At 42.9% G+C, this 18850-nt stretch overlaps 2 protein-coding genes across 2 annotated transcripts in view; one reads left to right on the top strand and one right to left on the bottom strand.

The window, feature by feature from the left end:
• Nucleotides 1-165: 165 nt before the first annotated feature.
• Nucleotides 166-18850, bottom strand: part of Cad87A (cadherin 87A) — a 53589-nt gene continuing 34904 nt past the window's right edge. Inside the window, exons 3-15 of the mRNA XM_018112427.3 lie at nt 8977-9039; nt 8563-8909; nt 8349-8494; nt 7982-8289; nt 6830-7896; nt 5375-6442; nt 3764-4363; nt 2995-3593; nt 2149-2932; nt 1813-2088; nt 1488-1750; nt 1075-1426; nt 166-1010 (exon numbers count right to left, since the gene is read on the bottom strand). Of these exons, the coding sequence (XP_017967916.1) occupies nt 936-1010; nt 1075-1426; nt 1488-1750; nt 1813-2088; nt 2149-2932; nt 2995-3593; nt 3764-4363; nt 5375-6442; nt 6830-7896; nt 7982-8289; nt 8349-8494; nt 8563-8909; nt 8977-9039 (5948 nt within the window). The 3' untranslated portion in view covers nt 166-935. The remainder of the gene's footprint in view (nt 1011-1074; nt 1427-1487; nt 1751-1812; nt 2089-2148; nt 2933-2994; nt 3594-3763; nt 4364-5374; nt 6443-6829; nt 7897-7981; nt 8290-8348; nt 8495-8562; nt 8910-8976; nt 9040-18850) is intronic.
• Nucleotides 4407-5369, top strand: LOC108659484 (uncharacterized). The gene is made up of 3 exons (XM_018112434.3): nt 4407-4703; nt 4867-5067; nt 5202-5369. Exons 1-3 carry the CDS (start codon nt 4459-4461, stop codon nt 5332-5334), a joined length of 579 nt encoding a protein of 192 aa, XP_017967923.1. The 5' UTR covers nt 4407-4458; the 3' UTR covers nt 5335-5369.

Genomic DNA, 18850 nt, shown 5'->3' with positions numbered 1-18850 from the left:
AACTGTGGCTGACGAGCAGCGGAGAAAACTTTTGTTTACCGGCCAAATATCAACAGGTGGAAGGAGTTTGGTAGCCAAAGGGGAGGTTTCTTACTAAAACATATGTTATTTGTTTATTTGATTGTTTATTATATCGTATTCATACTGTAAATGCAAACAAATGAGTTATGACTCTGTTCTCATGGACTCCATAGAGCAGTTGATGTTGCACAAACGTCTTCTATGTATTTATATAGTAATATCTTGAACTAAATATATTTAACTTATGCGTATGAGCAAGCGCGGCTAATTAAACTTTAAACTTAAGGACTAATAGTCAAAGACCGAAACTAACGTAATACAAAATGGAAGAGCAAATAATTTAGTCTTTTTCTAAATGGTATAACTTAGTAATACATAAAAGTGAGTACGCGTTTAAACTAATATCGCGGCGTTGTTCAAGTCGAGGAAATCAATAATATTAACCATAACTAACGCTTACATATTATGCTAGACATCCATATTTTCAGTAGATATATATAGGTATATATTTATATGCATGTATATATATATGTGCGGTTTGTTCATATATATTATTGTCATTATTTATGCGGGAGAAATTCCACTATGGGGTTTAGTTGGTAGCCGTTTACATACTTTAATACGTTAGTATTATAAAGTTTCCTTTTGTTTCTTGATTAGTTGAGCTTGAAATATTCGTTAGCATATTATTATATACCACTACGCTATATATATATATATATATGTATATGAATATAATTATGTATGTATATGATCGTGTCTGTATATGCACTTGTATAAAGTTATATTTACGCAACGGCTAACTCGGAAAATGCAAAAATTAAATGAATTGAACTAAATCGTATCTACGGTTTCTCTATATAGTTAGCTACTACAACATTTACAATTCAGATTTTAGCTGCAGATTGAACTGCTTAAATAAGCTCGGCTACGGCATCGTCACCATCTCGTATTGGTGCCTGGAATGTGGAGCCCGTGAACTCGTACATCTGCAAAATAAAAAGGATCCAAATTATTTCTCAACTATATGCATTAAATTGGCCAATAACTTACAGAAGGAGCTCGATTATTGCGGAGCGTTGCATAGTCCGCAAAATCATTGCCATGCGGATCAATACGTGTTAGAAGCAGACCAGCACCGCCAAGTCCACCGCCACTGGCTGCACCACCGCTTCGCATGGAAATGGAGCCACCACCACCGTTCCCACCAGAGCCGGCAGTCAGACGATTCTGATTATTGCGTGGCTGGATGGTGGCATACGTATTGTCCACCGACTGGCCATGATGCACCTGCTCCAGGGAACTCCGATGATCTAAATGACCTGGCGCATCTGAGTTAGATATGTGATCAGGCTCCGAAAATACTTGCATGGTCAACTCTTGCTCTTCATACAGCTTGAGTTTTCTATAAATAAATAGTAATAAGATAAATGAATGAAAATAGTTTAAAATTAAGGAATACATACTGTTCAATCCAGAGCGGATTCTCCGTCGTATTCAAGTCCTCGATAATTTGCTTTTTGATCAACGCCTCCTTGCGACGTGTCTCTACGGGCACTGAGAGATTCCAATGCTTCAGACAGCAGCAGAGCACAATGAAGCTAATGACGCCCACAAAGAGCACTATGACCAGTGCCACAAGACCAGCCACGGCCAAATCAAACTCATCCTGCACAATCGCTATATAAGCAGGAACAACATTCTCAATGGCAAATCCTGCATAGTAATCCTACAACGAGAGATGCACGTGGGTTATATTATTGATTATTGAGGGTAAAAAAAAAATATTACCTTGAGATAGTCATAGTTTCTGTCAATATCCTTCAGAATTTCATCGACGGGCGCTATTTGCTGTGACTGCGGATCCACGGCATGGAAGTACAAATCACACCAATCCATGCGAATACGTCCAATAGAGTCCAAATGGAAACGTATTTCGTCCACAATGATGCGATGCTGTGTGGCATTGCGTAGCTCAGCAATAATCTCTTCCTGCTCCTGATAGACTTCCTCTGGTGGCCGGGATAGAATCACCCTGACCAATTGAGTACCATCAAATACCCAAATCTGAAAAGCTCACATTATTAAATATAATCTCTCATTGCCTCTCGCAGCCAGTTAGCTTACATTAACTTTAGTGTTCGCCGAGCGTTGCGGCTGCTCCAGCTCTCTAGCCACAATCTCCAACTCAAAGCGATCTTGATTGTACTCCGCCATCATTGTATTGGCTGTGATACGACCATCTTGCGATATGGCAAACGGACTTGGCACAATGGAACCCGTTGATTTTGTGGCACCGAATTTGTACAGATTAGAGGCAACGATCATGTACTCAATCTTGGCATTTTTTCCCTGATCCGCATCCGTGGCATTTACTATCGTGATGGCCGCATTCATTTTGGCATTAGCATTAACGCCGGCATAATAAACGGGTTTCTCAAACACCGGCGCATTGTCATTGACATCGAGCACGGTGATAGCTACCTTGGCGACGGTATTGTCTCGATTCAGAGTCTTGATCGAAAACGAGGCCCGCTCCTCTTCAGATATATGTAAATCCGCTTTGATGCTGGCCAATATGTACAGAGTATACGCATCAGTCTCCTCACGATCCAGACTCTTATTGGTATAAATATCTCCAGACAGCTTGTCCACGTAGAAAGCGCCATCTTCATTACCCAGCAACATGTAGTAAAATATATCCCGATTGTGTTTGCTACGCGAGGCGGCTTGAATGTGTCCAATCTTGACGTCGCGACCGCTGTTCTCATTTATTGAAACCTTGTAGGGATTAGAGGCGTCCGGAAACTCTGGTCGATTCTCATTCGCATCTACAATGCTTACGGTCAGCAGGCGAAGTGACTCAAATGGCGGATTGCCAGCATCACGTGCCACCAATATGATATCATAGCTGCAGAGATATTAAGGATGTTAACTATTGTCCGACTCAAATAATAATTTACTCTTACTTACTTGGCACGAGTTTTGCGATTGAGCTGCTGCCTGACGCGTAGCTCCCCGCTGGCCTCATCGATCTTGAACTCAGCCGTCTGCTGCACATTTTGATTATTCACCTGCAGATGATAGCTGACTTTTCCGATACCGTCGGTGTCATTGTCCAACGCCTTGACGGTCAGTAGCAAATAGTCGGGCTGCACGATGTCGCCGGGTATTTCGATTGTGGCATTCGACAGAGCCGGAATCACAAACTCTGGACGATGGCGATTAACGCGCAGAACTGTAATGATGGCCTTTGCAGTTGTCTCCATTGTGCCCGAGCCTTGAGTGTCGCGAGCTGAGATCGTTAGCTCGTAGACACCATGCTTGCCAGCCAGACTTTGTGCTGGATAAATTATGCCCGACTGTGCATCAAGCTTGAACAATGCCATCTCATTGCCCGCTGTTATTATATACCGCACATCCCCATATAGTCCCTCATCCAAGTCAATGGCCTGCACCTGCAGCAGTGCAGCCGGCGGCTGATATGCTGCATTTTCCGAAACAGTCGAATTGTACACGGAACGGGTGAAGACTGGAGCATTGTCATTCACGTCCAAAATATTGATGTGTATCTGTTAATAATGTGAAATGATGCATTTGCCAAATTAATCTGATTGTGCATATGTTTTTATGGGGATCTATCTGTCTAGAGTTCTGCTATGAATTTGTATTTGTAATTATTTACATATACATTTATTCTCTAGCCATATCAATATCTGAATATATGCCTATTGTCACTCACCGTTGCTGTTGCCGATTTCTGTACCGTGGCTGGCGCCTTATCCTGTGCCACAACGGAAAGCGTGAGCTCTTTCAGCTGCTCGCGATCCAATATGGATGCATTGGCTACCATCACGTTGCCCGTGTAGGCATCGATGCTAAAGTATTTATTATTCTCGCCTATCAGGGTGTACGTCAGCTCGCCGAAGGCCCCTACATCGCTGTCGTGGGCCTCCACTTTGCCAGCAACTGTGCCACGTGGTGAATTCTCAGTGATGTTGAAATAGTATTCAGCCTGGGTGAAGTGCGGCTCGTTGTCATTCAGGTTGATGATATCGATGACAATGTCCGCCGTAGCTGTCAGTGGCGGTACGCCGGTATCGCTGACTGTTGCCGTGAGTTTCACCTCCTTGACGGCCTCGTAGTCCAGCCGGGCAGTTGTATAGATGGTGCCTGTGGTATGATTGATGGCGAAGTAATCATTGGCCGTTATGTTGAACTCGCCAATGCTGGAGTCCTCGTCGCTGGCCTGCAATGTGGTCAGCACGGTGCCGACTGGCTGCTCCTCGACCATTTGCAGCTTTATCACCGGTTGTTCGGGGCTCCAGGGTGCATTGAATCTCTGTGTGGATTGAAAGAATGTGGAAGCGAGCATGTTGTTTATGAAAATTCAGTCACATTATTATTTGGAAATTTAGCTGTTCTCAGACGTTCGAAATGGTGCAAGATATGTCCTATGGAAAGCTAAAGCTGCTCTTTATAAATATCGTTTCTGTATTGTATAAAGCAACCTCTTTGAATGTCCATCGATTACATCTGGATTTGCGTGAAGTCAAATTGTTGGTCAATGCGGCCAAACAAGAGATCTGGATCCAAGAGATTTTTATATTCCTCATATCCGGCTTGATTCTACTGCGCTTTCTCATGTGCTTTGTTGGACTAGCATCAAATATCATTGCAATGTAAGTTCCTCATTTAGAAACCTTTCCCAGAAACGTCTTATAGTCTTGATAGTATTAACTAATAACTTTTTTTACTATCCTCCAAATCTATTCTGTATATTTTGCAATTTCCATTACTATTAAATTGATTTTGTTCTAATTTTTTACCCTGCATAAATCCCAGTTATCCAATCCTGACAAATTCCCAGCCTGAACTGCTGATGCCTACCATCATTTTGCAGATCCTGGACAGCGTGGCATTAAACATCTACGAAATAATTCTGGGCTATGCCTGTATAAAGTATTTATACCCACAATCCATCTCGGTTTTTGTGGTATTCTTCGCAAAAATGATTATTAAAACAATCTGCTACATAACGGTGCTGTAAGTGGCCTTTGACTAAAGATTGCTGATTGTGATAATGCTAAGAATCATTTTAGTTTCTGGCAAATCATAATCGGCAACATATCGGTAGTGAATAAATCTCACACATGCCTCACATTTTACTCTTCCCACAGCAATCTTTTTTCAGAAAAGCAGCACGAAATTATGTCACACATGACCTACACCGAGAACGGAGCCAATCTTGAGCGCGAAAGCAGCGAAGAATTCGAAATAGCCCATGTACAATTTCGGCCAATCGATTCGTAATAAAGAGTAGGTATAAATTTGATAGTGAAAAGGAACTGACCGGTGGTATTTTATTCACATCGATGATCTGAATGATGAGCAGGCCGCGTCCTTGCTGCACATTGGGCGCAGTGCTGTCTGTGACGAGGACATTAATGCGCATTACCGCAAAGAGATTGCGATCCAATTGCCGGTTGACCAGAACCTTGCCATTGCGAGCGATGGCAAAGTATTCCTTGAACTGTTCGCTGTGGGGCAGCTCCTTGCCCTCCTTGTCGATGGCCGTGATGTCATCGGTGGCAGCAAACTCGAGGGCATTGTGCGTGGCCACATCGGGATCTAGAGCGATCAGTGTGTAGACCAGGTGGCCAGTGGGCGCATCTGCACGCACCTCAGCATGCTGTGTGGCGGGCACGAAGTAGGGATCCTTGTCGTTGCTGTTCTGCACATTGATTGTCAATGTGGCGGTGCCCGTCAGACTGGGCGTGCCCAGATCGGCCGCCTGCACCTGCAGGTGGTATGTGTTGCGTCTGTCGTAGTCGAGCTTGCGGGAGACAAACACCTCGCCTGTGCGCTCATCAATGTCAAAGTCATTGAAGCTGCCCTGTTGTATGCGGTAGCGTAGCTCCGCATTCTTGCCCGTATCCAGGTCGGTGGCCTGCAGCTTCTCAACGCTGGTTCCGATCTCCGAGTTCTCTTCAACGACGGCACTGTAGTTTTGCTGCTGGAAGTTGGGCACATGGTTATTGACATCGCGCACTGTAATGTTGACGCCGCAGTTGGCCGTGAAGAGTCCATCGTTGGCTTCGACCACAAATATGAGCTGCTCGCTCTTCAGATTCGTTACATCCAGGCTGGCATTGGGGCGTATGCTGATCTGGCCGCTTCGCTTGTCAATGTCAAAGATGCTCTCGATCTGCGGTGAGCCAATAATCCGGTAGCTAATGCTGGACATGGTGTCCGCATCGCGCGCCTTAACAACCAGTGGCGAATCAAAGACCAAGGCGCCCTCATCCACACTTGCCCTGTAGAGGGGACTCTCACATACGGGCGGTGAGTCATTGGCATCGCTCACTGATATCCGTAGGGAGACCACAGAGGTCTGACCTTGTCCATTGTCGTCGGTGGCCTGCATAGTAATCAAAATAAAAATCAGATTGTGTGAGAAATATGTATATCGATAACAGATTTTCGCAGACACTGGCGACACTTGAATACCCTGAAGAAGTTAATTTGTTTGGGTTTTAATAAGATTCCATTTAGCAGATGTGTATATGAGGTGCTAGACCTTGAGCATTATATGCTTTCATTTCTTAGAGAAACACCTAACATTTCGTATCAACCATGCATTTCTGTTAACACTGTTTGTTGGCCTTTTTCACTTGAAACTAAACCAAATGTGTTACTGTTACATTTGTATATAAATCACATTCTGCTCTCCAATTGCATCACATAGTTAAGTGCCCCAATAAAAGGCCACGAAATTCATTGTTTGTCAACCTCTTCCCACACCCACCTTGTATGACAAGAAGTACGTGGTCTCCGTTTCATAGTCCAGACACGTCGCCGGCGCCTTGCTGCTGGCGGCTTTGTCGTCATTAGCAGCTGCCGCCGCTACCGCTGAAGTTGCCGTTGTTCCTGCTTCTGCTGCTGTTGCTGCTGTCTCCGGCTGCAACGGCGCCTGCGTGATTAACGTGTATTGCACGGTGGGCTCTGTGTTAATCTGTCGCTGGTCGAGGCTGTGTTCCGCCTCCATGGAAAGCATTTCGAGTGCGTGACCATCGCTGTCATTCTCATGGAGGTCACGTCGCTGGCGCCTGTTGCTCTCGCTCTGGCAATCGCCCAGGGTAATGACGCCCGTTTGCTCATTGACATGGAACAGCTCGGCGCCAGTGCCGGAGAGGCTGTAGCGTATCCCTGCATCACCAAAACTGCTCGAGTCCACATCCTTGGCGGTAATCGTAGTTATGTACTGTCCGGGCAACGCTGCCTCCGAGACTATAGCCGAGTAGCTCTCCTGCTCGAAGCTCGGCTTGTTATCATTAGCATCCAGCACACTTACAGTTATGGTGGCTGTGGAGGACAGCTTCGGATTCGTATCCGTCTCCTCCGCAATTACCAACACTATGAACTTCCGCTGATTGGGATTCTCGTAGTCCAGAGTCCCATTGGCGACACGTATGTTTACCTGTGAGTAGCCGGTGACTAGCTTAGGCTCCACGTCGAACACCCCGGACACATCCTCTAAGCGCAGCGCAAACTTCGAGTTGATGCCCACATCGGCATCACTGACGCTCATGTCTAGGGCCAGTGGAGTGCCCTCTGGGGTGTTTTCGGGCAGCGCTACATCGTATTCCTTCTTGTTAAATTTGGGTGGAGAGTCATTCACATCGCGTATGGTCACAGTAGCTCTGGCCGTGGCACTCGTCAAGGGGTCATCACTAGGCACATCATTCACCACCTCGCGGGCCCGTACCACCAGTGAAATCAAGCCAGTAGAATCTGTCAGGGCCTCACGATCCAAAGGCTTCGCAGTGCGAAGTTCGCCACTGTTTGCGTCCAGCAGAAAGTAATCATTGGGATCTGAGTGGATTTAGAGAGACGAAATGCAATCATGTAACAATAGATTGAGTTAAGATCTCATAAATAATGTCTGTGATCTACTCACTGCTCAGTAAATCGTAGACAATTTTCCGTGGTTCGCCCTTGTCGCCATCACGAGCCTGAACGGTGAGCACCAAAGTGTTAATGGGACTATCTTCGTCGATGACCGTTGAAAGGGATTGCTGAAAGACTGGCGGCTTATCCTGCACATCCTTGACGCGTGCCTCAAAAGTGGTTTGGGTTTTGTGCACTCCATCGGTCGCCTCGATTTGGAAGTGATAGATCATGCGCTGGTTGTAGTTCAAGGTATCGTTGACCACCACAGCAGCCGTTAGGATAGTAGCCTCCCGCGTTAGCAATTGCAAATGGAACCTGCAAAGATTAGTTGGACTTAGCTCGATAGATTTCATCAATGTACCGCTGTGACTTACTTGCTGCACGCTTCAGGACTTTGCTGCTGTGGCACACATTTGAGATCAAGGCTGTCACCGATTGTGTCGCGGTCCTTGACCAAGATTTTGTCGAATATTGTGGTACCAACAGCCGCATCTTCATTAACGTCCGCTTCATAGGGGGTCTATGGGGCAGTGAATCAAAGTAATGTTAAATCTCGTAATAAATCTCAGTGCTCCTATTCCAACTTACATTTTGAAACTCTGGCGGATTATCGTTCTCATCCAGTATGATGAATGTAATTGGCTGTTCCACCACATTGTCCTGCTCGGATTCGCCATTTGGATCCACGCGATCTCTGATCGATACCAAAAACGTCAAGCTATCCGTTTCCTCGCGATCCAATGGCTTAACCAGTGTTATATTTCCCGAAATTGGGTCCACGCTGAAGTGATCGGAGCCAATGGAGCCAAATGTGACATTGCTCTCCTCAGGATCGTAGCCTTTTAACCGAAAGACCACTGAGCCCACCGGCTTATTCTCGTACAGTACGATATTGTTGAGCGTTTGTGTAAACACAGGTGGCAAATTTGTCTCAGCTGCAGGAGTATTAAAGGCTTTATTATAGCCAAGTCGATTTGGTAAAATTGTACAAAAAATACTTACAGCTGACTAGGTCCGATGCCAGACAGATTATTAACAGCGTCAGCGTCCACTTCATTTTGTCGACTGAAAATGAAAACAAATGTGTGTGTTTTTTTTATTCACGGGATGTAGCATATAAACAAACTAAGCCAACAGATTTGCCAAATTACAAAATAAGAGAAAGAGAGAAAAGGAATGCTGTTAGCTTGTTTCCACTTTTGGATTTGCATTTTTTCGGCCATTTGTTGCGCAAACAAACAACAGAGATAAATTAAATTTCATGCTGAAAATTCAATTAGCTGACAACACACAACAGGAAGGCGCGTGCTATGCTATAGTAGGGCGCGCAGGGAGGGGTGTCGAAGGGGATAAGCGAGTGGCGTCAACAACAATGGCCATAACAATATAACGATGCTGATGACAAGCTACAAAACAACAACAACAGCAGCAACAGCAGCAACAAAGGCCAGCAAACAGCAAGCAGCAACCAGCAACATTGTTCCAAATTGTGCACTTTAACTGGAGCTGAAGTCCGGGAGTTCGGGAGTTCGGCACTCGGGCATTGGGCATCTGCCGGTAGTTGGCCGCTTAAAGGCGCCAACGTTTTTAATGTCCCCGGCACGCACGACCGGAGCTTTGTGCATGAGGACCAGGCTTTAAAACGTATCTTCCAGCAGCAACAGCAGCAGCAGCAGCCATGGCTCTGTTGCTGCCTGTAATCTGCCGGTCAGAAGCAGAGCTTGCCCACAGGGGGGCTACGGCGTGGTACAGATGCAGGGCCCGCTCCCGAACAGACAGACAGCCAATTAGTTTTGCATAAAAACTCCACTGGAAATGTTACAGTAAAGCCTCGCATTTTCTCTGTGTTTTATTAGCACGGACTACACTGCACGGGCCGGACGAGGCCGGGCCGGACTTCGGGCCAAATGTCCGCAGGCTTATGTGGTCCATAAATAACCTATTTACCTGCCCGTTACCATTGACCATAAACCGAACATTTTAAGGTTTTGCGAATGCTGCGGATTGTTTGGCATTTCAAGCTCTGTATTAACACCATTCCAATGAAACAAATACATAAACTGCTATTTCAATTCCAATTTTTGAGGCGAAATTAAAGTAAGTATGATGCATATAAAGCATAATTTTCAAGTATGTTTACACATCTATAAATTTAAATAGGTTTTACTTTTATTTTCAATACTAATCCAGAGTGTCATTCTTACATTCACAGAGCATTTTACACTTTGAAATGTAAATTCTGTGATAACCATAAATATTTTGTTGGAATGCTATTTATTTTCGCATAGAGGAAACTGGAAGCTTTAATGCAACTGGTTGCTGCTGCTGTGAATGCAATATTTACTCTCATGACTTGGCTTATTGCTGTTGCTGTTGCAGTTGCAGTTGCACTTGCATTTGCAATTTTGCCGACTTTACATTTATGTCCTGCTAAATGGTATTTAGTGCTGACATGCATAGTTTCTTGTTTTGAGACAGGTCACTTGATTACAAGTGTAATTTAGGGTTATTTGAATTATGTAGCCAAATACTGAGCAGATACATGTCTATCGATTGTAATCTGGCCACAGATATCCTTGCAGTTCCCAAGACTCTTAATGTCCACAGTCCAGTTTGTCAAGTAAGATGCACTAATTGCTGGATTGCAATGGTTTCTCACAAAAAACTAAGATTCAAGATAATTGACGACATAATATGCAAATGAAATTGTTTGACTTATGTTTCACGACTTTCCTAAACGGAATTCTAATAAATATACACACTCCAAAGCTAAAACGTACTTTTGGAATTTTCATCAAAAAAGTTAAGAATTTAATACGTTATCGATAATACGTTACAGCTCATTCTGATGTACTTACAATTCATGTGCTCAATCTAAATATTCGATCCCATCCATCAAAATCATCAAATTTCAATCATATAGTAAAATTTATGTGGCATGTATGTATGTATGTGTGAGTGAATTTTTCGTTTCATGTTTGTCAATACTCAAACCTGTTGAAGGATATTTGCCGTTGCCTCAGCCTCTTCCTTCCTATACCTTTACACATTCCCTGAGATTTAAGCCTTCGATGGCAATGTTATACCCTTTATATACATATATATATATATATATATATATATATTTTGGCTGGCTTTTCTTCTTCCTTCTGAGTCATCATCATAAAACGCAAAATCTACCTTAAGTCAAATTTGCTTTATGCAAGGGTAAGGTTGCCATAAAAGGTGAGAGCTGGGGCAGCAGCTCGGGCAATCTCATGTTCCTATTGCGCATCGTCGTCGTTGTCGTTGAGTGCTATGTAAACTTGGCGTTCATGTTCCGTAATCCTTCATGCAGATTGCCTTTCATACGGCGGCAAGGAGCAAGGCATGCCAAACGTAATAAATCATATTTATTTAAAATAAATTGTATTTCTTCTGTTCTGTTGCCAGCACAGACAGCCAGACAGCCAGGCAGCCAAGCAACCTCAGCCAGCCACCGGGCTAGCCAAATCGCTTTTCTTGGGGCTAAGGGCAATAATAATTGAATTATGTGCGCATCAAAAACTTCTTAGCCTCAGAATTGCCGCCAGTTGCGACTAGTTGCAAATCCATTTTGCGCTTTTCTTGCCCACTTTTTGGAGGCAAGCAGTGGCTAATCCCAAAGCTGATGCAGCAAGCAGATTGCAGCTGAAATCTGGATGCACTAATAACTTTTTGCTTCTACTTCTCCTGCTCTATCCCACACACAGTCTCTTCCTCTCTTTCGCTCTCGCTCTCTCTCTCTCTCTCTCTCTCTCTCAGTGTGCCGCTGGCGGCAACATAATAAAAATGTCAAACTCCTTATGCTGTCGTTTGTAATACATCTTAGTCAAAATATGTTCTTTATGTTTACAACGTCCTTGCCGAGCTTATTTCCTTACTCTGCTTTTGAGCTGCTCTGCTGTCTGGCAGGTTTTTTTTTGTGTTGTCTCTGGTTTTTTATTTTGTGCAACATTTGTTATGCACCACGATGATGACGATGATGATGATCATGATCATGATAATGTTGATGGCGACAGCGATGGCGATGACGACGATGATGATATCGTGTCGTGTCGTATGCGAGTTCACAAAGTGCTCCACTTAAATATGCTATGTAAATCACCTGTGCGAGCTACAGCTCTACGCCGATTGCTCATCCAAACAACCCCAACTCTGCTTTACGCTCTGTCCCCATCTTCCACTCCGGCACCATTCATATAGCTCTGAGCAGCGTGCCAGTGCTGACATTTTCTTTATGTCCTGCACTTTGTTTGCCCCGAGGCTGCATCCAGCCGTCACCAGATTCTATTTAAACGGCATTATCTTCAGTTGCCGTCCTTATCTTCGCTCTGCTGTTGCCTCCATGCAACGTCCTATGGCCATATCTAATGCATGCAATCAATTCCCACTGAGGGGTATATTGCCTCCGTATATCAAACACAATTATTTCAATTTCTCAAAGAATATATGACGAATTCAGCGATTAATTGGATCAGTTTTCTAGTATTTCGATTCTGCCAGCGAGATCCACAGCCTTATAAAATAAAATGTCACCCACACTCCATCTGTTGTCATTATGGACAGCACTTGCAGGATATGTGGCAGGGCAGTCAGTCTCATGCCGCTCATGAATCGTATTTAAATTGCCTTTTTTATATACGTCGCCTGTTTTATTTTCGAGACGCTTTCGCACTGCTGCCATATCTACGCGCTGCGCCTCTCGTTGGCCCGGTTTGCAAAGCGGCCTTTTCTTAATTTATTCATAAGCCTGGTGGCACCGGCACACATCTTGAGTGGAGGCAACAACATTACTATTACTCATGTGGGTGGCAGCAGCACACTCCACTTAGACACACACGCACACAAACATACACTGACACTGACAGCCCACCTGCATCAACAGCAGCAAAGACAACAACAACAACAACAATAGCAACAGCAACAGCAGCAGCAGCAAGCTGTGGCAACCACGTGCGTGCGGCATCGTAATTCAACGCCGCTTGTTTGTTTAGCTCCGGCAAGGCAGTTTGAAGCAATTTCCTTGGCTTGCGCCACCTGCAGCCAACTCCAGCCAGTCAGCCAACCAGCCAGCCACCCAGCCAGAGCGGTGCTCTCTACCTATTTTTAGCGTCCTCATATAATTATGCTTCGCATGTTGTGAGCCTTGTGCTCATTTCGCATTCACAGCGTTTGTGACAGTTTAACAAATTTGGAATTCAAATTGCACCTTGCACCGCGCATCGCGCATCGCGCATTGAGCCTAGAGCCTAGCGCCTGGAGCCTGGTGACAGGCTAAGAATGAGGCGGGTCGGGACCCGAGAGCCCCCTGCCCCCACCTGTTGTTACTCAAGTTGTGCATAAATCTGTGCGAGCGTTAATCGCTATCGCAGTGGCTTCATACTCAAACTTGTCTGCCAGTGGCTCACTTAATTTCCAAAATCCACATAATTATGAGTGCTACGTGCCGCATCGGTAAAGTTGCTTTCCCGAGGCTTAAGGAAAAGCCAAAAAGCAGCGCCAGCGTAGGTCTTATCAAGTTTTCTCTCGCGGCACCATTGTTGCTTTTCCCACGCGTATTAAATCGGAGCCACCCCGACACGGAAACAGGGCCAACCCACAAATCTTCACCCGAGACCCACTCAGGTGAGTTGAGAACGAACTTTAAAATACTGCACAAAAATGAAATTAAAATTGTTGATTTTCGCCTCTCTTTTTTTGTTTTTTTCTGCTATCATTTTCCGTAGGGTAGTTTGTTGAGTGTCTGCATATCGGGGAACGTTCAGCTGCGAAGCCGCGTGTCGATTGTTCACCAGAAGCATCTCCCTCAAGCAGCAGAAGTTTAAATTGGTTTTATGTTAAAGCCAAATGAGTGACTCGAGTTGTGCCTGGTTTGAGTTTTTTTTTTTTTTTTCTGGTGGTTGGGCTGGGCAGGGCTGAGCTGAGCTGGGCTGGGCCACGGTTGGGCCAGGGTGTCCTGTTGCCAGTTGAGTGCCAGGAAATGAAATTTCTTGCGCATTCCTTTTTTATTTCATGTTTCTTTGCTTCACATTGCACAGCTTAATGGAATGGTAACTGCCATTGGGGCTCCGAGACTGAGTCTTGTAACTGTGGACCCTCTGGGGCACTGTTTGCTCCCGGGACCCCTGTCACTTGACGAGTGGCCGCTTAAGTTTGACTGCTTGTCAAATACAGAAAATGTTTTGAAATATTTCATGTACTTGACAATATGGTAGCCATCTCCCTGAATAGTGACCCGCTGTGCAGCTGATTTGCCCGCACCAATCCAGCAGCTCCTACAAAGCGTTCAAAATAAATCACAGTTATGTATTGGCTGACTTTACTTTGACAAAGACATTTCAAGGCTTTAACCTTTAGAAATGCCGCTCATTACGGAATTTTTGGTTTGAATACGGCATTTCAATAAATAGTCAATCCTTGTTGGAAAGCTATATTTTGAGGAATATTTGCTATAAAAAGTTGCGAATTATCCAAGTGTAATTAAATAGCCTTAAACTGGGAGACAAATCTACAAGATAATTCATTTTGCTCATACATAAGATCGAGTTCCTAGTAAAGCTAACAAGAATATTCTTGTATTTTATTGGCTCATTTCCAAAATTAATTTCATATTTTTCGCCGCTTTACAGCAATACAGGCACCACATTGGTGTTAAATGTTTGTTTATGGCAGACTCTAATGCGCCGCAATATATAAAGTTAAACGTTTAATTTTGTTTTTTTCATTTCTTTACGCCTATGAAACAGAATAAGAAGAGGAAAACCATAAGTTTTTATGCGCTGCCGTTGGAGCAACTTTTCCTTTCAGCTGGCGCAAGGACTTTCCCAGCATTCATTGTTCAAGTTTTGCACAGAGACAAATACCGACTGCACTTATCATCACATTGTCACAGCCGCCGTCGCAGCCGGAGCCGCAGCCGCTGTTGCAGTCACTGCTGCTGCCACTGTCATATCAGCAACATCACAACACAAAACAGCGGTAGCAATAACAATAATCATCAGTTTAGCTCTAGCCGCTCCAGCACTCTCGCTTGGGTGTTGCCACCGGGTTGAACGGCTCCTAGGCCTAATGCACTGGCTCAGGCGAGGGGTGCATGCAGGTTTGCATGTGTGTGCGTGCACAAATGTGTCTAGTTGCATATATATTTGAATTGAACAAAGCTTGTGGGCTGCAGTGCTATTATCAGCTGTTTGCAGGCTGCAGAGGCAACACGATATTCGGCTAAATACATGTTGCCAATACTAATTAACACCGCATAAGCTTGTATATGAGTTAGGCAAATTTGAATTGAAATAATGTGTAACGAAATACAGAAAGAGACACAATATACATAGATGCAAGTGACGTTTGAATGCCATGATTAAATCAATTGTCTAATTGACGTTCGGTCAACTGAATGAAATGAAATTGCTTTCTAGTTCAAAGTTTTTAGATTCAAATTTCACACACAATATGTTCAATTACACTAACTCAATTTATTATATAAATAATCCACGATATTTACAAAGTGCTGCTAGCTATGTGTATATACTTATTCTCAGCACAAGTGATTGGCAGTTGCAAATGCAACTGCGAAGCAATATTGATAATATAATAATGCAAGTGCAGGAAACGCAAGCTAGAGCAAGAGCAAGAATCGAGTTTTCAAGTATCGAGTGTCTATGCCATCATTTTGGTCCTACGGCACGCACCTGACGTCGAATATCGAATTGCCTTGCGATATCCTTTCGAATTGCGCTCGCTGTACATTGCTGTATCTGTATCTCAGTAGCAGTATCTGGCAGACATATCAGCAGCGAAGCAAGCAGGCAAGCAGCCAGCCAGCAAGGCAGGCAGGCAGGCGGCACGTTCCAGGAAGCACTTAAAATATTTGCGTACGCATGACTGATGATGGCAGCGGCCATGCCCACGCCACCACGCTTCCACATAGAAACACCAACGAACTTCAACTGCACCTGTATCAAGAGTATTAACAGCAATATTTCATGCACTTGTTTGCCAGAGCCGTACGCAGTCTAAGTACTCCCCCACAATATTATCGAGCCTACGTTGTCTTCAGCCTGTTCGTCTGTCGATTTATTGAACATTGAGTGCCAAACATGATTACACAAATGACTGAAATAACATGGCAAAAGCTCAAGATTAACTAGGTCTATTATACGACTTAAATGGCGGTGCAAATGAGTTCAGCAATGTGTTTGCAAGCCGGAGCATTAGATACAGTTTCAAATATGTACATGTAACGAGGAGAACTGTAGATAATCGGCACTAGAAAACACCTGTTTGTACTCTTGGAAAGATAATTCGTTTAATCAAACTAATGGCAATCCAAGCCTTAATTGGTTTTAATTCATTCTAAGCACGCTTTCATATATACTGTTCTGAGTTTTTGTTATATTTTCATAAAATATCAACAAAATCAATGATTATATTGTATATTTATGGTAATTGATAGCCTTTATAAGTATATCAATCATTCAGGTACTAAACATAATCTTCCGCTTTTGAGCAGTTAAAATTTTTCAAAATTACTGCTGAGTGTTGAGTCGTGTCAATTTTGTTCTTTTAAATACCTGTTGAGGCTCCTGATTAAACTGAAATAAGATATAATATCTGAAATAATAACTAAAAAATTAACAGAGCTATAAGAACTATACACCCAAATTAGGAATTTCTATCAGTACTGAAATCATATTCTCACAATTTCACTCATTGTGGGGTTAATGCTGATACATAAAGGCCAAACAAATTGTTAAGTCAGGTCATAGTCATAAGATTCGTGTTGTCTTCATTTAAATCAAAAGAACACGTAAATCGCTTCGTAATTTTTAGCTTGAATAAGCAAATATATTTTTATAAAAAATAAAAGAAGACCATGATATCGCACACGTTTCAAACTGATGCCGTGATACATATAAGCGATGATAATGATATTAAAATGCCGACTAATATTCCACTTTGTCGAAAATTATGACTTGTAACTTATGGGCTTTGCTTATCAGAAAATCAGTTAAGCGCATTTGATGTCACAGAGAAAAATTAACGATAAAGAATAATAGAAAATAACAACAATATTATGACAGTAGGGGAATTATATCAGGGCAGCCACAAAAACAAGTCGAGAAGACAAAAAAAACTGTGACTCGTCTCGAAACCAAGTACTCTGTTATGTGTATTTCAGAGTTTCGTAGAGTTGAGGCGAGCCAAGACAGAGAAGTGCGGAACTGGTTAAGATATAAATACATACATATATATATATATAAAGAAATGAAAGAAATAAGGGCTATTATCGTTATTACGTGAGCGAAATAGCCAACAAAATCAGCAACAACAAGCTTAAGAACAAGAAGAAGAACAACATCATGAAGAGCAAGTGGAACTATAGCACATATTAACAAACAATAACAACAGCAACAACTACCGGAAAACCGAAAAGAATGGGAGAGGGAGTGGAAGAGAAAGCGAGAGAGTCAAAGACGATGATGATGACGACAAAGTCACCAAGTGCACAGTGAATGATGCAGGGTAGGGCACCAGGCGCCGTAGCGGAAGTGAAAGGATGTGGCAGGAGCAGCAGGAGAAGCAGCCTGGAAGTGATTTCGGTAAGCACTTATGACACAAGTACTTTGCTGCTTATAGCCTTATATATGTGTATATATATGCATATACACACTCATAATATATACATATATACACGGACGGAAACGTATTCACGTATTTTGCAACCGGACTGGACGTCCACTTATCGAATAACGAAATTACATATGTTGAATGTTATGTAGATGTTTCATAAATCAAAAAAAAAAATAATAATAATAACAAGTGAGTATTTGCCATACAACGGATATTTCGAACGACATTAAACAGCAAATGAATAGCTTCATTATGCATATTTGTTGCAACAATGTCCTAAAGGAAGCGCATTAACAATTACAGAGAAACAAACATGCAACTAATTGAAACTTTCGATTAGCGCCGACAAAATACACTTGATTAATGGATATAAGTTGATATAAATCTAATTGTTGAAGTAGGTGCAAAATAAAAATCATTAAATGTACACACATTTTATATCGATCAAACATAATTAAAATAAAAAATAAAATAAATAAGTAATATAAGAAACAACGGCCATTCAGCTCAAAGCGTAATATTTACAATTTTCCTAGAATGTAAAGGCTCCTTAGTTTTAAAGGGCATATAATGCTTCCATTAAGAGGATTTGAACAAATCGCGAGTCTCGCACATGTGAAACACGCTTTAATTTTATTTGCTTTGCAAATTCTATTCAAATTACGAGGGATTTGGTGGCATTCAACATATGGTCGTATGCCATTGGATTGGGTAACGGGCGAGCGAACAGCGCGGCGGGGCAAATGCCAGCGAATTTAAACTGCTTATTCTGGGATTTAGATATAAATATGTTCAATGGCACAGGCCATTCCAAACAAGCACAACAAAAGTAATCATGTATAAAAAAAAAACACATTCGAATTGAAATTTAATGCAAATGAAAGAGAATGTGTGGGTGAAAAATGTATTGCATACTCGTGGGCGCACAAAAGAGGTGGCATATTGCGAATAGGCGTGGCATTAGCATTAAATATCACTTCTTTTTTTGCCTCTTGCAGCTGTTTGCAATTTCGTTTCATTTTTGTTCAGTATGATTCAATTTACACATTCAATTGTAGGCGGCACCCCATAATATTGTTGCATGGGTGCCGATGGGTTCTGGCAAACCTTTAAACATTTCTGTTGTTGATTGTTGCACGTTGACATTAAACAAGCCAAAAAAAATACATAAATAATGGCACATGCCGTCACTGCCGTCTTAATATAGAAAAAATCGGTTACA

This window comes from Drosophila navojoa, chromosome 2, assembly GCF_054131105.1.
Source record: "Drosophila navojoa isolate 15081-1374.11 chromosome 2, UAZ_NAV_1.0, whole genome shotgun sequence".
In the NCBI taxonomy this organism is placed as follows: domain Eukaryota; kingdom Metazoa; phylum Arthropoda; class Insecta; order Diptera; family Drosophilidae; genus Drosophila; species Drosophila navojoa.
Note: the sequence above shows the minus strand (reverse complement) of the source record. Positions and strands in the feature narration are given on the sequence as shown.

Bases quoted from the DNA above. Each gene is read 5' to 3' on its own strand.
- LOC108659484 (XM_018112434.3), top strand. From the start codon at position 4,459: ATGGTGCAAGATATGTCCTATGGAAAGCTAAAGCTGCTCTTTATAAAT. The intron at 4,704-4,866 runs GTAAGTTCCTCA...CATAAATCCCAG, and splicing joins GCATCAAATATCATTGCAAT to TTATCCAATCCTGACAAATT. The intron at 5,068-5,201 runs GTAAGTGGCCTT...CTCTTCCCACAG, and splicing joins ATCTGCTACATAACGGTGCT to CAATCTTTTTTCAGAAAAGC.